General features: G+C 38.2%; 2 protein-coding genes across 3 annotated transcripts in view; one reads left to right on the top strand and one right to left on the bottom strand.

Annotated features, from left to right (window-relative positions):
- The window catches only part of LOC132914926 (forkhead box protein A2-A-like), a 35,598-nt gene extending 28,767 nt beyond the window's left edge, over window positions 1–6,831 (top strand). For both annotated transcript variants that reach the window (XM_060974446.1, XM_060974445.1), the window contains exon 3: window positions 704–6,831. In XM_060974446.1, the coding sequence (XP_060830429.1) occupies window positions 704–1,582 (879 nt within the window). In that variant the 3' untranslated portion in view covers window positions 1,583–6,831. The remainder of the gene's footprint in view (window positions 1–703) is intronic.
- The window catches only part of LOC132914925 (mediator of RNA polymerase II transcription subunit 26), a 78,422-nt gene extending 54,707 nt beyond the window's left edge, over window positions 1–23,715 (bottom strand). Inside the window, exon 1 of the mRNA XM_060974442.1 lies at window positions 23,705–23,715. The gene's annotated coding sequence lies outside the window, so the exon portion shown is untranslated. The remainder of the gene's footprint in view (window positions 1–23,704) is intronic.
- Window positions 23,716–24,483: the final 768 nt, after the last annotated feature.

Here is a 24,483-nt window from a genome sequence, read left to right as displayed (position 1 = left end):
GCTCGCCTCTAACGAGTTACACCAGCGAATAGAAATCTGCATTATACGCTATTTCTTGTTTATATAACATTACACGCCTAGTGAAAAATGTGGTAATTCAGCGTCGTGATGCGATACAAATCCTCGTGCATCATACTTGATTTGCCTCTTATTTTTTAACAAACTTATTTTAATTAATTTGGTAAATGGTATTTAATGCCCACTTTTGTCATTTATACTTTTGCCATTATATGGGAAAGAGATGTTACGAGACAGAATGTTAACCTTGACATAACGTATTTCAAGGCCGCAGAAATATTCCGCATAATCAGCAAAAACTCTTCTGCTCTTTGAATAAACATAATCTCAAATAGGTAATGTTAGCATGACTTGAATCATGTATGAATAACGAGAGAACACACTGTGAGATAGCAAGTTGTTTGCTATTAATAAAATCCATAGTATCTTAATACATGGCATGTTCATATTTTATTTAAAACTCGTTAACCATTTAATTTTAATAAATGAATTTCTTAATAGGGGAATTAAATGGTAATTGCTTGTGTGTTGCCACGTTCTTTGTATATAATTGGATATTGTCGGGTCGTGAGAAAATTCTTGATAATAATTTGTTAACAATGACCGAGGTTCCTTTTTATTTGAGGAAAAAATTCGTAAAACATCTTCAAACAATTCTCTGTATCCCGGAAACTTCTGGTTGCAGGTGCCACGGGGACCCCATCGACCTGGCAAGGGCGCGTACTGGGCTCTGCACCCGGCAGCGCTGTCCATGTTCGAGAACGGGTCCCTCCTTCGCCGTAGGAAGCGTTTCAAGCTGCACAAGCCCGACAAAGAGCTGCTAAAATCCGAGCTCCAAGCCCTGGCGTCCGCCATGCCACCTCCTCACTCCGAATCCTCGCCTGTACTATCGATAAACCCGAACGCACAAACCAGCAGCTTGACCGTTGCCAATCTGCATCGTCTTCGCGACGATTTGCTCCGCTGGGAGCTGCAAGAACGTCGTCTAACGATGGCATCCGGTGGCAACAGTTCTCCAGGCTTTACGACACCGGAGACCAGCTCCAGCTATTACCTTCTGTCGCCAGAAGTTCGACAGAGACTCGCTGGGACCGACGAGATCCTCCGTGGTTATGAGAACAATTTGTTGCAAACCGGAAGCTGGAGCTTCCCCGGGTTCCAGGTGTCTCCGTACGTCTCTCAGCTGTCCTACTTTCAGACAGACATTCCAGAGAGCAGGCAGATCTGCGCTGGAACCACGGAGACCAGTGTTCCCGAAAAGACTGACTCGAGGGTCTTCCTGGAGACCACGAGAGGCTCCACTGTCGACACCACCGACAGTAAAGTTCGTTGTCCCGTGTTAGAGGCTGGTATCTCCAGTCAGACGAGCATCCAGCCCGAACAGAAGAAGAAGAAGAAACCGTTCACCATCGAAAATATCATTGCGCCCGACGATGAACAGATTTCTAGTAATTCGGAAGACGAGAAGAGGTCTTCCGGTCATCTTCTGGTTCCCAGGCCGCTTTATGCGGGTTTTTCGTTTGGTCTCACTGCTAACAAGGTTCCGTACGAGACGGCTACTTGAATTTACTAGATCAACGTGCATCTATTGGATGATTCAAACGGGGACCCTAGTAGCGCGACGATCGCCACTTGGCGACGCTAGTGGTCATTCTGGTGACTATGACTGGCGAATCGTTCATCCTGTTCCTGGGTTTTCCCGTGTTTTTGCGAGGAAGTTTGGGAAGAAAAGGCTTCTGGTGGTGTTAAGCTCGAAAATTTCGTTAAAAAATTGTAATATTACTTTGTGTTCTTTCCCCTCTTGTTTCTTTTAGAAAATTCCCAACGTTCTCGCGTCAATTTTGTTTGAAACAGACATAGTTGATTTTGAAGTGGAAATTAATTTATTAATTGTGTTATGTATTCATTTTTTCGAAAATTATTGGTGCTACAGTTCTTGCGTGGAACGACTTTAAGTCTGAAATCGAGCAAGTGAGTTAGCGTGGTTCGAGTGACGCTTAAAAGTGAAGATAAATATCTGAATGTAGCAGAATTGTGGAACTGGTATTATTTGTGCTTTTTAATTAACTAGAAGTGCTTTACGCGTCGTTTGAGCAAAATCGTCCTAGCGATCAGACTAATGAGGTATTTTATTAAAATTAAACGTTTATATGCACGTTAGTAAAAATTTTTGAAATGATTCTTAATCTATGTAACTTATCTAAATTCTTGTTATGGATTATTAATATTCGACTGGTTAATTAGAAACAATGGATAAACTAATTGAATAGGCAAAGTAAGAGGTTACTTTCTAAAGAAATATGTGAAAATTTTGAAAGTTATAAATGTACAATAAACTCGTATAGATATTGGTCGCTATTTAACGATTTTTAAAACACTCTTCGAAATTGGAAACTACAGTAGATGACGTAATTTATTTCCATGAGAAGATAAGAGTCTCAATTTAAATATTCAAATGAAATTGCGTTAATGCTTGAGTGACGAGAAATTCTATAAAAGAAGTTTGAAATTCATTTTTCAAATCTGTTTTCCTTATTAATTGAAAGTAAATTATCTAAATTTATTTTAGATTCATGTGACTGTTTCAAATAATAATATTTTTATCAGATTTCCAGACTCAAAAAATATATCAAATTCAAATATATCTGTAAAACAAAATTATGTCAATGTGACGCATTTAAATGTTTAAAAATTAATGTTTAGATCAGTGACTCGTTTTATCAATGCACTACCAATAGTCTTTTCTTTTCCTTTTCAATGGAACTTAAAAGTTTCTTGGAGTGAAAAATATTTGAAGAGATAATGGAAGTGAACGTATCAATATTAAACGTAATTTAACGAAAATGATAAAATCAATTAGTGATAACACAAAGGAATGCAATATGGTGTTCGATAATTATTTAACAAATTAAATAATAAAAATAAGTGATTATTGAACTACGTAGTAGTTTTGTTTACAGGTTGGATCCTGCGTGTAACTGCGTCATGTGCAGTGAAAATATATTTTTTTGGCTTATGTAATAACATTCCACTATATCATTTAAGGAATAAAATAAGTAAAAAGGAATTTGAGAATAAAAAAAATACAAACGTTATATTTTTTCTAGGTTTCAAAATTTCTCTTACTCTTTTCTATTCTTCTTTTTCCTAATTTTAACCTTATCATGTAAAGAAAAGAAGACTAATAATTAAGGGAAGAATATATGAAACAAAAAATTAGTGAATTAAGGAAATTTATCGCAATAATAATTTGACAAAAATGAGCATAATCTGTCAAATAATTTTCGAACACCTTATAAATAACGATAAATCGAGCATAATAATATATTTAACGTTTAACAACGTATTTGCATTTAACAAGCAACGACATGGACATTTGCCTGTATATCATTCTAACATTTTGTATTCGTTTTACAACGAGGAATCTTATATAAGCACAAGGAAGGAAAGAAAACCATTAATTAATGAAATATGTATGTACATTGACCTGCGAAGTTCTCGAAGGCATTTAAAAAAGAATAAGAAAAAAAGATAATATTAAAGTAGCAAGTTGAAACGTACAATAAGGTGTTTCACAGGAACACAAAATACGATTTAAAGAATAAAAGAAGAAATGTGTTCTAATGTAACACGAAATGTCGTACTATTTAGAAAAACATTGAGAAGTATACCAATGTTAAGAATAAACAATAACTAGAGATGCTCGAGTGAAAGTATTAAAATTAGGGAAGTACTCGAGTACGAGGAACTATTATACCTGACGGATACTTCAAAATACTTAATACATAACGATAATTAAGCGTGTAATTACAGGTTCTCGGTTCTTGCGAATAATTTAAAATAACCGAGAAAGTAAAAATTCCTTAGGGCTAGATATGTGTATCACACGAGAACTGATCAAACAATATTAAGAATTCGAGTGAAATTAGAGTACAAGAAATATTTATTAGACTAATATTTACTAAACATAAAATCGGGATGAATAAAATTCTGTTCCAATAAATGAAGTTTTGGCAAGTTTCGATAGACGCAAGTTTTCGAACAATTATTCACAAATTAACTGTATTTAAAAATCTAAAATAATCGAAGTCATAATTAATTTTTGAATAACTTAACAAATAATAATGCTACTCAATTACGTCTCTGCTATAATTTAACATTGATAAGATACATATATATATATCAATATTAAATTTTGAAAAGAAACAATGTTCTTAGTATTATTTGATCAAACCTCATATTTTGAAAACCACATACCTTCGAACAACGGAAGTGTTCTTCAATATGGCCGAAGGAGGAACATTGAACGCGTGAGAATTGGCAACTTTGTAGCTCTTATATTCGTAGCTTCTAAAGTCGGTTCTGCACCTGACGAACGAACACGAACGAAGTATAGTTGAATACGAATGAATACAAATGGACACAAACGAAGGATATGTAAGTACTAAATACAGTCATTCACGAAAGCTTTGAATACTTCATAAAAGAGATATTTTATTAAAATATGTTAATAAAAATATTAATACCAATTGATCAATATTAATACAAATATTATTAATAAAATACATTTTTATTAAAATAAATTGTATCTTTGTATTGTGTTTGGCGATTACAGTAACTTATGTATGTATGTGTGCATAGTCGTTCACACACAATGACAAGACTAAAGTATTTCATCATCCTTCTTGGTACACAATACAGTAACTTTACGAATAGATTTGGTAGAATTTTACTTTAATAAGAATAGCTTTGTTATTAAGTGTGACAATATTTTCGTAGCAGCCTATAAACGCAAACAAATTTATTACTTACGAACGTAACTCATCTTCGATTCCTCTCTATTCACTAACATTTGATCTCGCACTTTGATTTCTCACTATCACCAGCAACGAAAAACTGTGTTAACTGAAGATTCAAGTATTTTATTCATACTACACCGACACGAATGAATAATTTTTGATATGCAAAAAGTATAATTACGTTATTATACGTGTACGCATTGAATAAAACGAATGCTGGAAAAGCTTCTAAGTGAACTATTGCGTGATGCGCAAGATAATTTTTTAGGACGTCTTTTGCGCATTATATTGCACTTCAGATCAGAGAAAAAGGAATATCGATAATCGATATTAAAGCAAGTTTAGTTAGCGCGAGGAAGTTTAACGGCATGGTGTTACGAATTTGTCAATGTTACGTATTTGTCAATATTACGTATTTTTTTTAACAAAGTTGTTGTGTTTTGTCATTCACGTTAGTTCGTGCTCGTTCGTGACGTGTAAATCTGACTTTATCGTCCGCTCTATCGTCCATTACGCATAATTGCGGGCCTAGTTAACCTAACATAAGATCCTCCGAAGATGTGGATAAGGCGTTTCCTCTTCGATATCCGAAAGATAGGTAAAAGTTTTATTAGTGAGTTTTACGTATGTGTTTGGATGATTCGAAAAGAATTTTGTGTTGCACGGCTTCTGGACCACAAGGAATTCTGGGTATGTAACATTCCAGTAAATCTTCTTTCGTTCGATGTGGTATTCTTTATGTAATTATACGAACGAATATATGAACGAAATTGGAAAAGCTACAATGGCTACAGGAAGTATCGATAATAAACGCTTCTTCTACCAAGTTCTACATCATATTTCTGCAATCGTATGAAAATCGATTCATACGACTTGAAGTTTAATATATTTGTATCTAATCTGCCAGTATGTAACTGCTATTTATTAATTAATAAATACGATGTATCAATATTTTTTGTAGCCACTGTACTACATCAGTGATGAGTGTTTCATTAAGCATTAAATATTTTGTTTTTCATCCACTACAATTACCGCTTTAGTTTTAATTAACGGATTCTTTTATACATACGATCCGAAATTAAAAACTAAAAGATTACGTGGTAGTGTATCTTCAAAAACTGCTTTGACCAAACATAACCCCATTATATGTACTTAAAAAATGAGAACAAAAATTAATACAAAAAGTTTGAACTTTGATATATTAAAAATTCAAAAAGGTGAATTATATTCGAAGGGGAAATTAATCGAATTAGAATCAATACTAAAAGTAATTGCCTTAATCGAAAATGTAGTTTCAAAAATATATTCGTGCTCTTGAAATAAACAAGTCAGCACGTTCGCTTCTTCCGAAACAAAGGAAATAATTTTCGTTTCAAAATGATGCAAAACAATTTTTCATTAGTTCAATGGAGGTTTTACGATTAAAACAAATTTTATACGTTTTCCATTTATATACTTATTTCGTTTCAATTTATGTAATTTCGAGAAAAATTTAATTGCGAGAAAATTTTATTTTACACGTTTCTCTTGCACTTTAACGCGATATGTAAGTAGCTGCCAGTAGTTTTCCCGTTTAATTTTTATCAAGCGTTATTGCAAATAAAATTTTGCTTCTTGTCTTTGTTATTGAAGTTTAATTAATAATTCTAATTAATAGCGCAGAGTGAAGATCAGGTATATATGTATATACTATATGTATAAGGAATATTCCTTTAAATTGTAACTATGAGTAACATAGACTGTTCTTTTTTCTTCTATTCTTAAATTAAAGCAGAGGTTTCGATTGTTCTTTGTTAAGAACAGAGGTTATTTATAGACTTATGGTACGTAAATTTCGTTTAACGGGATCACGTGCGAATCCATTGAAAGGAAGTTCATCCATTGTGCGAACGTACTCGTAAATGATCTACAGGCGTAATATAATTAATGTACTCGATCGTACTTTCACGAAGATGCTCGTAAATGTAAACATTGCTTCGTGGTTAAATAAATTATTGTATATATATCTGGAAAATATTGTTCATTTTTTGAAAATCTCTCGAACACACGAATATAATTCTATTATATATACTACACAATTACCTCCACTACCTTACGTTCCTAGAAGACAAATATTACTTTCTCGACAAACTTCCTTTCAATCCTGCATAATCAAACGGAAAATCAAATCCAATGTCAGAAACTAAAAATACAAAATGGACGAAAAGTAAATGGAAAGAAATAAAATTAAGAAAGCAAAGACTGTAAGGATGGTTAGATTGTTTTTGCAATGGACGATCGAGGCGCGAGATAATTAATATGGGAATAACCATAGCAGAACTATCGAAGGGGAAAGTCGTGGAGCGGTACGGCAGAGGAGGGAAAGAAAAAAGGAATTCTTTCTTTATGGCGTTTAATGGGATTCTTCGCACTTCGGTCGGTGCTCCGACAAAGGGCCAATTCTGGCTTGGGCCAAAGGGCCTCCTACCAAATTAGAAACCTCCGAATGATTTATCGGCCAGGGATATTAAATTAGAACGAATTTCGTGGTCGAAAGTAGCAAGCCCGTACTTCTTCCTTTAATAGCAATAATTGCCCGGACGCGAAACATTCGAAGCATCTTTGATACCTTATTTACACTCACCGTGAAATCTCTTGAAAACTGTTCCCTCTTCTCCCGCAGATATATCATGCTCTTGAAGGAACAAGCGAATATACCGCAGTTATTCGCATTAATATTCAGGCACAGCACTATTTCTGCATTCAGTACTTCGTATACGTTTACTTTCTAAACTTGTACGTATAAGTTTTGCTTATTCCACGATTTACGAATATTCTAATTGGGCCATGTTATACAAGAAACCCTCCAATGCCAGGTAATACGAAATCGAATGAATTTAGTTTGAAGATTTTAATTAAAAAAAAAAATAAAGTAGCTTTATTTCTATCGGGTATACTTTATTTCTTCTTGCTGTTTTACAGTGTTTTCTAATGGCTTATCGAGTAATGTAATTAATATAATTTTAAATTTTTTATCGTTTCTGTGTTGGTATCATTCGGCCATTTTGATTTCAATATCATCCATCAAAGTCAAGACATCCTACATCAAAGTTGTCTATCTTCCACAAATTCTATCGTCACTTTTTATCGTCATAAAAATTTAGACAATCTGCCGAGGCGAGGTGCCTCGTTTCTTGCCAAATGTTTTAAGCTTTTTATCCGATATAGCTTTGCCATTTGATCCTAATATTACTAGCAGAACCTTTAAAGCATCCATTATGTTGGAATGTCTGCCGCGAGTAGCCTTCATCAGATTTCTATTATTTCAACTATGGCTCGGTAGTGTCAATAATTTTAAAGTTCTCGTTTTACGGGTTGGCAAATTTTTTCTCATTTTAACGGTTGCTAGGTTTCTGCGTAATACGATTGAAATCGTAGCTTAATATCAGGTCGTCCGGAAAGTCCTTCACGCGTTCGCCGCTCGGGACCTTATCTCGTTCTTCTTAAGTAAACAAACCACCAGATCACTTTACCGTCAATCGTGTGGTCACTAGTTATCTTCTGGTAAGACAAAAAAACTGTTCTCGACGGAAAGAACCTTCCAGGCAACCTAATACTCGAAGCAAATTGCTTAGTTTCGATGATATTTCAATTTTAATTTCATCATCAATACGTAGAACGTGGAAGAGACAAGGAAAACATAAAGAGGTAAAAGTGCATCGTCTGAAATCTCTCTGAAAAATTCCCAGTTGTCTAACCATTCTATAACGCCAATATCGAATGGTATTTTATTTTACGTAGCAACTTTCTCTCTTCCTATAAAGCAAAAATAACAGACGCTCGAAAGAGATGAAATGGAAGAGAAAGAAAAAGAGGCAGAAGAAAAAGAAGAATAGCACAGAGGGTGGTTGGACCACCAACGATCAAGATTCGTTATTAAATCTCGCAGGTATCGAGATTACGGTATAATCGTATTGATAACAGCGGCGTATCCTTGCCTCTAGATGCCCTGTCCACGACGGTTTCCCATTTGCCAGGACAAAGCCCCTTTTAAACCGCGGCCTTTGTGCTCTTAATTTCGGTGCCGTGCGTGAAATCGACACGTTTTTCCACTTAATTCACGGACACGCCTGTTTCTCTCGCGTTTTTCTCTTTTCTTCCATCCCTCTCATCCTCGCCTTCCCTTTCTTTTTACTTTGCACGTTTTTTTTACATCATAATTGTAAGTGTATATTTCGTGTTATACATTGTTGATGTCTTTTTCACATTTCAGCAGGCTGTTATTTAGCAGAGAACTAGCAAGAAATAAGAAAACATCGTGGCAGTTATATTTCGTGGTAAAGCTCCAGAAATTTGTTCTTTTCTTCTCTTTCTTTTTTTATTTATTGTTTAACATCACGCATGTAGTCGTTCGCTGGAATTGCAGATTTCGCGCAGTGTGAAGTTCAGGATTTTAGATTCTGAGGTTCTCGAAACAGATTGAAAAAGATCATCCATGTAATATGAATATGAGAAATCGTATTCTTTTCAACTTAAAATTACGTAGCAGTTTCTCGAACGCTTTTCATCGAAGCTCTCCTAGATTAGTTTCAACGGAGATAATTGTTGCTACGAAGTTTCACTTTATACTTCACGCGAAACGCGTCTATCGCTTTTGCTTTAATTTACATTGCTCACGTTCCGTTGAATTACTCCTTTGATGCCTGGCTAGATAAATTGTTTCTGTTAAAACGTCTTCAAACCGCTGCTAATACTTGACGTGTTGCCTGTTAATTACGACTTACATATAATATAATAAAATGAAGTTACACGTGATTTTATTCACATGGAAGTCAATATATCATGATAACATTGAAAAATACATTTTACATCTTACGTTTTAATGTTACAATGTACATGTTACGTTTTAATTACAATAAATTGAAGCTACACTTACGATAAAATACAACTCTCGATAACAATCTCACATCGTTAATAAAAATCGACCAATGTCCGCATACTTATAAACTGAATTCCATCCTTCTGCTTGCAGAAAACTAGGATAAAACCAGGATCTTAGAAATAAAATGGCATAACTTTGCCATTAATATACTTGAGTAAAAATTACAAACGTATTAAAACGTTATTTTTATTAAATTTCTTATATTTATTTTATTAAATGTTTCTTTTTCTTGAGAGAAAAAAAAATCCGCAAAAATAACAATTCTACATACAGGTACGAATTTACAACATTGTTTGGTCGCCTGGGTGAAATCGGATAGTAACATCTGTAACTTTAGAATTCACCCTTAGATTCTCTAAATTCTCGACCAGTGCAGTCTTCACGGCTGAACAAATTATACGCTGTACCCAAGCTTCGTCCAATCTGGATACGTGATACGATTTTTGAATACAAATATTTCCGTTGTGCTTGCTATTATATTTTTTTTACTACTCTCGCTATTCCTTCGATTTTTGTTTAACTCGACGCTAATAATATGCGTTAGTAGCATGAACACGTCTTATTTTCGAGACAAAACTGGGAATCCGATTTTGTCTCAGTTTTATGAACATTATAATTTTTATGATTATTATAGTTTATATTTGCCACCACGATGGCAAATTGGATGAAGCTCATTTACATATTGCTATATATACAACAAAGAGTGTAATTCGTATTTCAAAATTATCGTGACCTTGGAAAGCACATACGTATGGTGGTGGTCGATGGTATTCCGTTTATGCGCTGACCGGAATGACAACACTCGATAGCTGCAGCGAGGCGGGAAAATTGTAAACCGTTTGAAAAATAATAGTAGGTTCCGGTGTTATCTGTGTATCCGGTTCTTCCCTACATTTCCTTTCATATTCGCAATTCATTAGAAAGAAATCTCACGCGTTATGAACGTGCCTGTATGCCATATAAACCCCATAAAGAGGCTGGCGAGGGAATGCTTCACACCCTGTTCCGCTCAAACGAAATTAATTACCGAATCGTAAAACGACTCGGCCGGAGCACGCTCTTCCGCTCTCTTCGTTTTCCATTATTCATTTTGGAAAGTCCCGCGAAGTAGGGCGTGCCCCGCGTTTCAGCGTGGCGAGTTCTCAATTACATTGTTGCCGCGTAATCGCGCTGATACGCCCGCCTCCGCGGCCACGTATCATTTTCCACACAGTGGCTTGACTTTTCCGCGATCCACTGGCTCCCATGTTCCATCGTCCACCCGCCTTTCACTTCCGCCTTTTCCCTTTGTTCGGCAAACGAAGCAGCAGCGATTCTCGCGATCGGTCTCGTTCCATGCAGTGAATCGATCGAGAAATATCGATCGATCGTGACGCCATCTTTGATCATATTGGAAGCAGAGTTACGGTTCAGGGAGAAATGCCAATTTCTTTCACTGTGTGTTCTTATGTCTCACTACGTTCAGAGTGGTTCCTAGTTAGGTTATGTACGCTATACACGCACAGATTCTGTCGCCCAGACAAAATCTCTACAATTTCATAAGTTTCACGTTAAATGCTTGCAAGAGAATTGCAAGAAGACTGTCAATGTTGAAATTGCGCGTTAGTAGGGAAACATTAGTTGCGAATAAAAATTATGACAAAGCGTGGAAGATGTTGGAAGTAGCCGAATGTGCAAGCGTTACGTGATGTCAGCGTCTACCCCGGTGTTGGCTTAATACCCGCGTTAAAACGATCAAAGTAGCAGGATCAAAGTGGATTAATGAAATTTCGCCTGTGACAGTAGCCGTGTTGTCCGTCTCTGCTGACTCGCCGCTATAACACCATAACGAAGAATACGAAGAATACGAAAGGAGAAGACGAAGAGTAACACGACTAACACGAGTAACACGACGAAGAAGAAGGCTGTGGCGGTCGTGCGTCGAGTGGCAGGAAGAAAACGGGCGTAAGTACCGAGACCGGTCATTATTTATGCCATTATAGCTCGGTCTGGCCGGTTGCTTGCGAGCCGCGTAAGGCTGAACGTGGCCGCCACGACTTAACGAGCCTTCGTTCGCGTTCATCCGAGACCCTGATAAAAGGACTACCTTCGGACCGCCTCTCGACGATCGCTACCCTTCTTCTTCTTCTTCTTCTCTGCTTTTTTTCATTTCTTTTTCTTTTTTTCTCTTTTTCCTTTTTGTTTCAAATCTGTTGCTTCTTCCTCCTCTTCTTCTTCTTCTTCGTCCCTGATCTTCTTCATCCTTCTGGTTCCAGCCAGCATGCCGCTCGTTATTAGTCTTCCTCTGTTTTCCGCTTGAAAACAGTGCCGCGGTTCTCTGTGTTTAGATGATTGATATCGCTGAATGACCGGCGGACGCGTTACACGCCATGAAGAATGGAGAACGTCTGGACCGGCTACTCTTCCTTCATTTGCATTTATCCGGATGATCTTTCGCGGCCGGTGTCGGCCAGCCTCTCTCAGCTTTGTTGTGATGCCAGAGGAACGAGGTGGAGATTTGGGGCTCGGGTAATTGAGACTGCTGTGTTTCCCGGGATATTCCATGTGAAAGGTGATCGTCGTTTTAGCTTTCGCTGGTGTAGTTCCATGGTTCAACCATCTCGGTGTTACGTGAATCGCGTTCGACACTGAGTTTTAGCTTACGGCAGCTCTCACAGCAGATTAATTTGTTTAGCGTGGAACGTTGAGAGTGTGGTCGATTATACAAAGGGATTTATCTTTGTCCGTTTTCCAAATGTTAGTTTTGCATCATTTTTCTTCCTCGAACGTCTTGATGTAGTCGTCTGAAAATCTGAACTCTGCTTTTCTAGCAAACTCTTTCTTCTAGCGTGGAATGTCGCGTCGCGTTCAATATACGTTATTTTTCTCGACAGGATTTGTAAGGTTTAGATGGCGGATCTCGTTTCGCATACTTCCTGCACTATGGCCACTTTTGAAAATTCCAATGTAGCGATATTCGTCCGAGGGAACGTTCACAGGCAAATTAATTATCGCGTGTCGCGATAAATGTTGCATAGATCATGCGGACAACGGCGTGTATCTGAATAAAAGTACACGACGGAGCGTGATGTGATCCATCAGAAACGTCAACGTACGGTGCTTACGGGTGCACGATGTCTTATTAAATCATAAATTCGTTTCCTGACGACACTGAAATAACAGACCCGCGGAGAAAGAGAGAGCGTCTGGCGTAAAAAGCCCTTTCTAGGATGAAATTGACGATAAAAGCCGGCTGTAATTAAGGATTAAAGCTGATTACGAGTTGATCATGTTCTGTCGTAACAGATTACGTGTGATTTAATATTAATGTGTATCTTTCTATTTAATTTGAGTAATAACCGAAGGGTGTACGTGTGTGTAGCATCGAATTATATATCGTAAGTAATTTCAGCCCGATGCTATGGTTTAAATTAATCATCGTGCACGCTGATAATGCAGCTCGATATTTTAATGCTGGCTTTTCTGCAATTTCTCCATATACGGGGTGTTTCATAATAATTAACACGCGGATTTGGTACCTAAAAACGACGAAGGAAATTCATATCAACGTGTGTCCCATTTCATTTTCTTTACGGGATACAGTTTACCATGTATCCGTGGGATTTTTATTCGCGGGGACGCACTGTATATCGGGTACGAGGGTTTCGACAAGTTCGAGGAATATCGAAGAGCGTCTCCTATGAAGATAGTCAGATAGAGCACAAAATATAAAACTACCTTCAGACGGTGAATCCATGGCTTAGATATCGTCCACTTATTACGAGACACCCTGTATAGTCTCTCAGGAATACGAAAACAGCAGCAGTGAAATCAAATTTAATGCACAGTATGTATGGTCCAGCCTCGTATTTGGCGCAGTTCCATACGAAAGTTTGATATTTCTGTGATTCAACGTTTATTCTTCTCTTGGATCGCAAGAAACAAGTGCAGACTTTTGCCCACTATTTTTGCTTTCAAACTTTCAAACTTACGATTTTTTACTTCCGCAATTTATTAACATTAATTTAATTTCATTGAATTAAATAATAATATCAATTTTGTTATCAAGGAATATATCTACGTCGTACGTCGCTAGAAATTTATCGATTGAACGTTATTGTTAGGAAAAAGTGTTTACGAACGTGCGGCAAACGAAAAACGTTCTCGTAGAATCGGCAACGCGATCTTCTCATCGAATATCAAAGTATCGTGTGACACATAGAACGCGCGAACGTAAAAATCTTGTATGGTAAATATTGAGATTCCTCCGTGAGCCACCGGTGGTCCACTGAAGCGACGAATTGTATAAAATTCGAGGGAAGAGTATTCGCCACGAACCACATTGAGATTCCTCCGTGATCCACCGGTGGTCCACTGAAGCGACGAATTGTATGAAACTGGAAGGAAGAGTATTGGCCACGAACCACATTTTCGCACCACAAACATCGTTACGTTTCTCTTTGGAAGAGCATCCACCTTTGGGAGCTCACGAAGGATCGCCAGACGCTGCAGCGTGCACACTTCCGTTCTCGAATCGATAATTACGACAAAGAGTAATCGCGTGCCAGCTCGAAATCAGCCAGCCGGGCTCTTTCACCTCGTCTCGGGCTACCGACGGTGATTCGATGCACGAACCGAGCAACACCACCAGCAGTTGTCATAATTGGATCATGTTTCCAATGTATACTTTTCGTATATATCTTCTCAGTTTCTCTTATCGTAGAATTAGTTACGCGATTCTATAACATACAACTGAGAGAATGGCGATACATTTATTTCGCTCGGCAAACATCAAAAGAAGCACTTTGTTTCGAGCGAGATATTTTTCTGCATTTCGTAGAACTCCGCACGTGCAAATTTCCCACGACTACGTAAAAATATCTAATTTCCTTGTGCAAACGATTAATTAATTCGATTTACACGATTTAGTATTCGTGTAATAAGCAACTTTTAAACGAGTGGAAGAAAGAACGAAATAGAAGGAAAATCGTAGAATTGGAATGTTCGATATAAAATTTCTCTCGCTATCGCGTCCTTCGAACGAAACAACCGACGCGAGGTTAGAACGCGAACCGAGCAGAAACAAGCGCAAACAGCAGCGGCGTGAAAGAGAATACGTATCCGGTGGGTGGTTGATCGGTGAGCGTGAAACACGGGCATTTCTGGGATTTCAGCGATTTCTCGCTGGCTGTCGGCGTTCAACGACGCTGGCAACGAAGAATGGCGGCCCTCCCGCGAGCAAGGCGTCGCTCGTTGAAAGGAATTGGCACGCAATCTTCGTTGCTCCTTAATTGCCTGTTTTTTGCTCGGTTTTGCCAGGCGATAGACCGGCGTTGTGATTCAGCAAATATCAGGCCACCGGCCGGGGGACGACTGTAGAAAGGGATACTTTGGACAATGGAGCTCGTGAAAAGCGTGAAAATTCGCGTAGATGATCGTTGACCGAAGTTTCAGAGAAAGAACGATAGGGATTCAGCGTGTGCGGCCGAGAGTATTATACGAACGTAACGTAAAATTTGCAAGCGGATTAATTACACGAACGAAGCGTGCATTTACCGTGATAGTTCTCACCTAACGTTTTCCATATTATTTATAAAGGAATAACGTTTTTGTCATTTATAAATATTGAGATATGTATAATTTTGTGTGCTAGACTAGATTAGCCGCGTAGTAGTGACACACGTATGTGTACAAATATGAGTGTATGAAGCATATGCGTGCGCAGCTTCTCGAAAAACAGACGAATGGCAACTGTTCTGTTAGCAGTGTGTTATAAAAGATGGCGAGACAAAGAGAGTGGTGAGACGCGTGCAAATGTGTATCAACGAAGATCCTGGAAATCGTTTATTAAATAAATCTAAAACTATTTTAATATAAATTCTAAGTGTAATTTTAGTGTCTCGTTACTTTTATTTCGGCGATTAAGATCCACAATTCTCAACGATAAACGAGGAATATTTTATGAGAAAGCTAACCAAGCTGTAGTTAGTCGCGCAATAACAATGCGATTCCCGATAAAAAATACTGTACTTAGTGAATTTTTAATTAGAGCAACACGCTTGTGCGGGGAGGATTGCGCAATGCGTGCTACCAACGATCGATTTAATCGACAGCCGCACGAGTCACGAAATAACGATTAAAATATCTATGCTTTTTCAGTAAACAGTAATCTCGTAGCAATACATAATGAAGCATAATACGAGCTCTTTCTCTTCAAATTTTCTACCATAATCCATTTGTGTTAAAAAGATTTTGACATATATGATATACAACTCGCTTGAAATTTTTCTGCAAAGATTGTCAGACACCATACGTTCTATACATATTGTAACGAGTATACTTGAAATATTTTCTAGATTTCTCCATATTACGTCTAATTCGCAGTCTACCAACGAAGCACGACTATCTTAATTATACAGATCGATCTTCATTTCGAACTAATCTAAAAATCTACATAGAAATGGCAAACATATATCTAGTAAGAAATTACTATACGACCAAGTCAAGTTACTAGTATTCAGTCGTACGTGTAGCATTTAAATTGGGGAAACATTGGTGCGCTTAGGGGTGAAAGCAACCCCTCAAACCCACTCAAACCTCGTGAAACCTGTCCTTCTCTCTCTTGGGAGCTTCTCGTTATCCCCGACACGAAGACACGTGCAAAGAATTCAACGAAGAGAAAGGATGGTCTCGAAAAGGATGATCGAGTTAGCGTGGAATCACAGGTATCGTTCCATGCACTGGCTGTCTGTGTGTGTTGTCCAAGAGACAGACAAGCGCAGACAGGCAGCAACATCAAAGCCAAGCCAACAAACCGGCGCACACATGTACGAGGCAGAAGAGAGAAACAGAAAGAAAGGAGCAGACAAACAGAGTTGAAAGACGAAAATAGCGCGAGAGCAAGAAAGAAAAAGGTGTTTCAGGTCGGAGCAATTCGCCGCGGCCGAAAAAGTAATGGAGTTTAGAGAATTGTTCGTGTGGGTGGCGGTAATGGCGGCTCGAGCGACGAGGAAGGAAGGAAGCTGCTGGAAAGAGCGGCACACCTGTGGCGGACAAGAGCCACGCTGTCTGGAAGAGGTCGATCCTGTTTTTCGGCTGATCACCTCCGACGAGGCCGCTCGCTCAGCTTTTCGACCCAACAAAGGCCCGGCGACGATAAATCATCCGACCGGCTCTCTCCGAGCCTGCTGGATCCGACGATCTAGAGATCACTGGATAGGCATCCAGTTCCAATGTCTACTCGATGAGATTAAAGCGACTCGGAGAGTGTTGAGAGGAATTTCCTTTACGCTATCGGTTCGACTATGTATGTCGTTGTTTTACAGCAGATTATGGCAGCGCTTCCTCTCATTTTTAACCGATCGTAGGCGGAATTTTTGCTTGTTCGATGAATCTCGGGTGACTGGCGGTTAAGGCTGATTCCACAAGTAGAGTTTGATCGTTTGGCTGTGTGTGGCGTTGTTTTACAACGGTTTTCACGAGTATTGGAACGATCGCGTTTGCGATTTCTTTTTGTTTCAACCGATTTTCGACTTTTTGTTTATCCGATGTCTGTGGAATTTACAGATTCGTTTTGCAAGTTTTACAAGGTTTGATTGTCAGTTCCTTAGGCTTCGCGATGGATTCTCGAATTATTAGTATTCGATTTGGCGAATCCACTTAAAAATTGGAAAACGAAGAAAATATGGTTCTATTTGTTCTATGGTTAGCTTATTCCAAAGCAAGTGAATTCAACTTTGAATATGAAGAATGCTATAAATTCTACCATCGTACATCTCATCTGTGGGTCGAAATTGGCCCAAAAGTACCAACAATATGCACGGAGAAAATACACAAAGAAGATGGACGGCCAGTGCGGAGAAAAAGGAACAGAAGGAAGAGAGGCAAAGAGGAAGCGCGATTAGTCGAAACTCGAAACGTGTCGTTTGCGTGAGAGCTGAATGGATCGGCGTGGCGTCCGTTGCGTGTCGAAACACCGAGCCCCTTTTATCTTCTAACTCAATGGAATTTCCAGAAACGCCGCTAATTAATTCTTTGAATCCTGATTTCCGCCTGTCGTTCCTCTCTTTCTATACAAACAAATAATTATCTACCTTTTTCTTATGTTTGCTTACGAATAATAGATGCCCTCAGATGGTCTCAGGTGAAAAGCTCCTATCTTAAAACGGACGTGTCAAAATTGCTTCATATTATTCGTCCTCATACAAAGTACCATTCGCAACATGTTCCTATTCAGTCTTTTCTTTTCAACGAAATATCGCTGTTCGCTGGTCGGAATCACATTCGCTCTTTGCCTCTTCGTTCTTTTAATCACAGCAGCGTTAATTCAGCAGGCTGCGGTGTCATCGAGCCATCTGCTCTTACTTTTGTATCGTAGCGCAACTTATTTGCTTTCGAAGAAAGATAGACTCGCTTCGGTCTGGCTCTCGAGCGCACAATCTGTAAACGTGCATTTTTGAGCGTTTGAGAAGGCTGGATAAATGAATTATACGCTGCCGTTAACACTTTGACTGCCACGCGGAAATCACATGTTTCGCTGAGGGCACCACGAGAGTATTTTTATTATTCGAAGCTATTGAGATACGTATAACTTTGTGTGTAAGACTAGATTAGCCTCGTAGTAGTGACATACGTATGTGAATATGAGTGTATGGAAGTATATGCGTGCGCAGCGCCTCGAAAAACAAATGAATACGACTATTCCGTTGGCAATGTGATATAGAAAATGGCGAGACAAAGAAAGTGTTGAGACGCGTGCAAATGTGTATCGACGAAGATCCTGGAAATCCTTTATTAAGTAAATCTAAAACTGTTTTAATATGAATTCTAAGCGTAACCTTAGTGTTCCTTTACTTTTATTTCGGCGATTAACACCTACAATTCTCAACAATGAACGAAGAATATTTTATGAGAAAGCTAACCAAAGCTGTAGATAGTCGCGCGATAACAATGCGGTTCCCGAAAAATATGGATATAATTCTATAACATGAAATATGAATTCTAAGTGTAACCTTAGTGTTCCTTTACTTTTATTTCGCCGATTAAGGTCCACAATTCTCAACAAAAGCATATAATGGCAAAATAATAATAAATTGATGATGTAAGACAACATTCTTCCACAATAGACCGTTTATCTTATCGCTGGTCACTGGAGACCGCCGTAACACCTTCGTAACAGTTGATAGCGACATATTATAACAAGGCTTCGTTTATTTCAACAAACCATTCGCTTTCGTTATTCCATTGTGAGCAAAACGTGCAGAATGTATTGTTGAAACGTGTAGAAGATATTAGTAAACAGTATTATGATTATTTTTATGATTTCGACGAAACATTTGGCTGAAATGGTAGAGGTCCACAAGGAAAATTATGTTTGCGATAAACCAATGGTAGAGTAGATTACAAGAGAGGAAAATGTGCTGTACATTTATCAGATCAAATGATGACACATTCTACACCACGTAGAAGAACCCTCGAGTGGTATATAAAATTAGCTTCAGAGTTTTTGTTAAATACGTCAATTTCAAACGCGATGATACTCTCTAAACAAGCAACAAAAACAAAAATCAAGGTATCAGATTTTAGAATGGCACTGGCGATGCACTTTACACAGTGCCATTCGCCAGAACAATCAAATATACTTATTCGACAAAGATAGCGACACTAAATGCAGAAGAAGGACAAGCGTGCCTGGCACGAAAATTTTGCAGGGAGTGGTATAAAAAAATGTTAAACAATTAGGATTAAAAATTGCTAAGAATCGGAGGAAAAAGTCCTATTGTCACATTTTTGTTTGAAGTGTTTTAACACAGTGGACCGTTAGATGCAAGATTTTTTCTCATTTTTTTTTTTATTGATGTTCTAATAAAAATGTTTAATCGTTCAATGTGGCACTTTTCGTTTCAAAGTATCTTCTATTCATCAGTTATATTCAAAATGCCCTAACTGTCAATTTTCGTTCAATTTTTACAATTGTAAGAAGTTGAGGAGCTCCGGTCACCAATGACCACCGTGGCGTCACGGGAGAAATACAACTGTTCCGTTGACAATGTGATATGGAAAATGGCGAGACAAAGAAAGTGTTGAGACACGTGCAAATGTGTATCGACGAAGATCCTAGAAATCCTTTATGAAGTAAATCTAAAACTGTTTTAATATGAATTCTAAGCGTAACCTTAGTGTTGCTTTACTTTTATTTCGGCGATTAAGATCCACAATTCTCAACAATAAACGAAGAATATTTTATAAGAAAGCTAACCAAGCTGTAGTTAGTCGCGCGATAGTAATGCGATTCCCGATGGGTCATATACGACCCACGTGGCAGTCAAAGCGTTAAGGTGTTTGCTGAGAGGCGCGGGCCAAGATTAAAGGCGAAATTGAATCGCGTCCATGTCGCGTTTCCACCGCGCCGAAGGAATTCTGTCCGTCAAACGAGCCAGCGAACAAAGTAGGGAGCGACCGTGTGAGAGACTGTGTTCCAGCCGACTCCACAGCTCCGGGCTATGCGGGGTTCGGCCGAATAACGCGTACGAGCGAGCACGAGGCGATTTCTTACGAAAAAATAAGGATTGCATGGTGCGATGCTTGGTTTTCGAGAAAATGGACTTGAAGAATTTATTAAGCACGTGTACTTGGACGTAGGTAATTGCGGATAGTAGAGACAGAAGCGAACGATCGATAGATCGTAGCGAAAAGAGAGAGAAAAATATATTTGGAAATTTATCTCGCACGCAAGCTAATATCTTTCGGATATCGGTGTTTCTTTATGTTACACCCTATATATGATCTTGCGATTCGATAGAATATTCATACGACGATTATAAAGAAGCTTATCAGATATGTATCAGTTTGAATAAATCACGCGATGTATGTAACTCACGCTTGAATTTGCTCTACCACTTTCGATTGTTCAATTAATCTAAAGCAAATGTAATTACTGTTATTTCTAATTAAACGTAGTTACTGATAATCGATAATTAAATACAGGAATGGCCGATAAAATAAGAATAATGAATAGGTAATTAGATACAGCGCGGATGTTTGCGTAGTTAAAATATTCCGAAACTTGCAAATAAAATACCTGAAATAAGAAAGTAAAATATATGAATATGCGCGTAATATGCAACCCTAAAATATGCGTACGCGTACACATAAATTAGATTCTTTCCTCGGTTTACGGACAGTAAATTAATTTCATTAAAAATAGGAAATTACTATGTCTGCATATTGTTATTTTCCACCCTTAGATAAATTGTTCACACACGCGTAAACATCCGGGGTCTACCGATCTTGAAAAGCATGTTAGAAAGCGTGGAAAGCTTGCAAGTCATCGCTAAATATCCATTAACTTGCTCATCTGCCCTAAATCCCTCTATTTTTTAATTAATAGACATATTTTACAGTTTAATGGCGAAGCGAAACGTAAGGTCGAGGGTAAATGGCGAAAGTAGAAGCTTATACAACGTATGATGATTGATTTGACTAACGAAAAGCGTGTTGTGTGTATACATACAGAGAGTCAGAAAAGTGTACATGCAGCCCTTAAATTGCTTCTTTTAATTGTTCTCGATGATTAATATCTGCCTGTTGATATTTTGTTTCCTTTTGAAATCGTGTTTTTATCCAGGCCTCTGCAGGCTTACGAGGGTTTTTTGGATATAATGGGGCGCAACGTACGGAACAGAGCTGATTTCATGTTAGATTGATCACCTTGTTAATCGTGCGAACTTTGGTAATTAAGTGATGTTTCTTTTGCGGGGATAGCTAATTGTAAGAGATCGAGTTACGCGAATACCATAATATTCGAATACGGACACTTCCTTTCCAACGTAGCGGGTATAATCAAGTCTCGAAACGAAATTAATTGCACAACTTTGCCATAACAATTGAACGTTACGAGCGATCATTTTATTTTATACGTGGAAAAGTTTGCACAATCTGTTGGTATATCGACGTATATGCTACCGCTCGAACGCACAACTGGACACTCAGTTACCTTCGACAGAACGTAAGTGGAATTTAAAGAAATTACATGCTTACAAATGCGTAGGAGAATTCCGAACGAATTTATCCTCTGTCAGAGCTATCGCAAAATCACGCGATAGAATCTGTTTTTAAATGTTGGAAATTATTGGCGTCTATAACTCTAAGCGTCAAGCATTGTGAGGTGGATGCCCACTATTTTTGTTCAATGAGTTCGCTATCGGTTGTCAAGCTAATATATGCAAATAAGATAGAAAATGATCTTGCAAATCGATCGTCAGACTATCTCGATCGATACGAACCACAATATTTAGAAGCATCGTATCTCGTTTGAACGTACGACACATCATCCATGGGATTGTAAATAAATGATTTAAATTTCATACGATCGTTCGATTGTCTTCCAGAGGAACATACTAAATCCTAACAATCCTAATGTATATCCTAACAAATAGACGTTATGTTAACAATGGACCGAAACGTGGCCACTATAGTGACGAGTGACAGTATGGCAGAGAGACGAAGAAAGGTAATAGGCGTTGAAGAAGGAGAAGACGTCGTACGATGTTGCAAGATGGTCAGGTGTTGATGACCAGACAGGATGGTTAGGTCCAGTTGGTGGGTTAGGGGAGGTAGAAGCAGAGCGGTGGCTTCACCGCCGGGATGCCTTTCATCTTTTCATCTTCGACCGAGGGAACCAGAACCCGCACACCTACCATCATGGGAACATCACCACCCTCTCCTCTCCTCTGTTCGTCTCGTGGATCGTTCTACTCTCTTTTCGTCCAGCCATACCACCCTTCTAACTTCTTTCCTTCAGGATCATCGACGATGATCTCCGATAACCATTTTGTTCCATATCTTTTGTCCTTTGTCTCTCTCTCTCTTTATATTCCTTCTCTTATTCTCTTTATTCTATCGAACGTGCGTTCGCGTTCGAGCGTGTGGGTTTGAGTGCAGCGTGGTTTTAGGCCGTCGAAGCGATGGGTCGATTTTGACCCGCTGTTAATACGATACAGCAATACGATAACGATATGGTGTAATAAATAGAACGCCGACGTTTATGCACGTTGATATTTTTATAGATGGACAGGTATAGAGCGCAACCTGAGTCAACATTCGTTTTACATAGTCTCACAGGAGTCCTGCAATTTTCATGGAATTTCAAATGTTTCGTCTAATCCGCATAATATAGCCATGTCATAAGCGCGTCTATGATTGTTGGAACACTTTCTTCAAGCTTTCCGTTCATAATTGTTGTTAAATGTTTTATTTCGCACTTTGTCAATTTGAATTGGCAAAACACCATGACCTATGGAACCACTTTCGCCTACATTTCTCTACAATTTTCTACCATATTTGTCTGTACTATACATGTGTCCACAATTGTTGGAACACTTTCTTCAAGCTTTCGGTTCCTAATGGTTGTTAAATGTTTTATTTCGCACTTTGTCAATTGGGAATGGTAAAACACCATGACCTATGGATTCACCACTTTCGACTAAATTTCTCTACAATTTTTTGCCATATTTGTCTGTACTGTACATGTGTCTACAACTGTTGGAACATTCTATCTTGTACTTTATCAGTTTGAATTGGTAAAACACCATGACCTATGGATTCACCACTTTCGACTAAATTTCTCTACAATTTCTTGCCACATTTGTCTGTACTGTACTTGTGTCCCACAATTGTTGGAACACTTTCTTCAAGCTTTCGGTTCATAATCGTTGTTAAGTGTCCCATCTTGCAACTTTATCAGTTTGAATTGGCAAAGCACCATGACCTATGGATTCACGACTTTCGACTAAATTTCTCTACGATTTTCCTCGTATTTGACGAGTTATTCCTTTCTCTCTTAATCTGAGGATCTCGGCTCACGAATTGGAATTGGCCGTGCAACGTTATTTCAAGCGTCGTATGTACGTGTTCTCTGACTGCTAATACGAAGCAGATATACGATTTCACCTTTATTGTACACGTGATTTGTCCTGTGCCCGTTTACTATGCTCCATCGCATATTTCAGATGCACAGGAGCCATGCTATCTTTTACAATTTCTATCTCATAGTTTATGAAAGGAGGACGTTAAGAAATGGCCACTTTCGGACCCACTGGCGAACGAAAAATTCTTCCGAGATATTTGAACAGCATTTCTCGAGCAGCAATTAGCATTTATACGATGTTTATATAAATACAATTAAAATACCATAATAAACGGAAGTGTTAAAGAAGACGTTTGCAAAGATGAGAAAGTGGCAGCGGTCAAACCTACTCATTCGTTGTTAACACTTAATTTTCGTCTTTTTCTCATAGTGGCCCATTTACGAAACGACGCTTTGGAAATTCTGGTAAATCGGACGAATCGATTTGAAATCGAACAAATCCAAAAGTACCGTCGAACAACAATCAACAGCAGGTTCGCACCAATTCTGCGTGAAGTCTCATACTCGTACTCCGAATCCACTTTCGCCGACGAATACGCAAACAGGACATTTTCAATTAATTCAGTGCAACGTACTCAATTTCATTTTAATTAGTTAAATACATCTTTCTTTTTTCTTCCCCGAGATATGCTGTTGAATATTCTTATCCTTAACACTAGAACTACCACACCATTCAAATTAACTGGTTCTACAATTTTATTTTAAAATTCCTACTTCATGTTATATTTTTTTCCAATTACAATGATGTTCAGGCGAATAGCCGCGATAGTCGTCGAGAGTTGTGTAGCTGCTAATATGCTGCTAGTGTGTAGATGTAGTTGCTGGGATACTGCTGTATT

This window comes from Bombus pascuorum, chromosome 15 (assembly GCF_905332965.1).
Source record: "Bombus pascuorum chromosome 15, iyBomPasc1.1, whole genome shotgun sequence".
NCBI classification, from domain to species: domain Eukaryota; kingdom Metazoa; phylum Arthropoda; class Insecta; order Hymenoptera; family Apidae; genus Bombus; species Bombus pascuorum.
The sequence above is the reverse complement of the archived record's forward strand: the minus strand, read 5'-3'. Positions and strand labels throughout refer to the sequence as shown.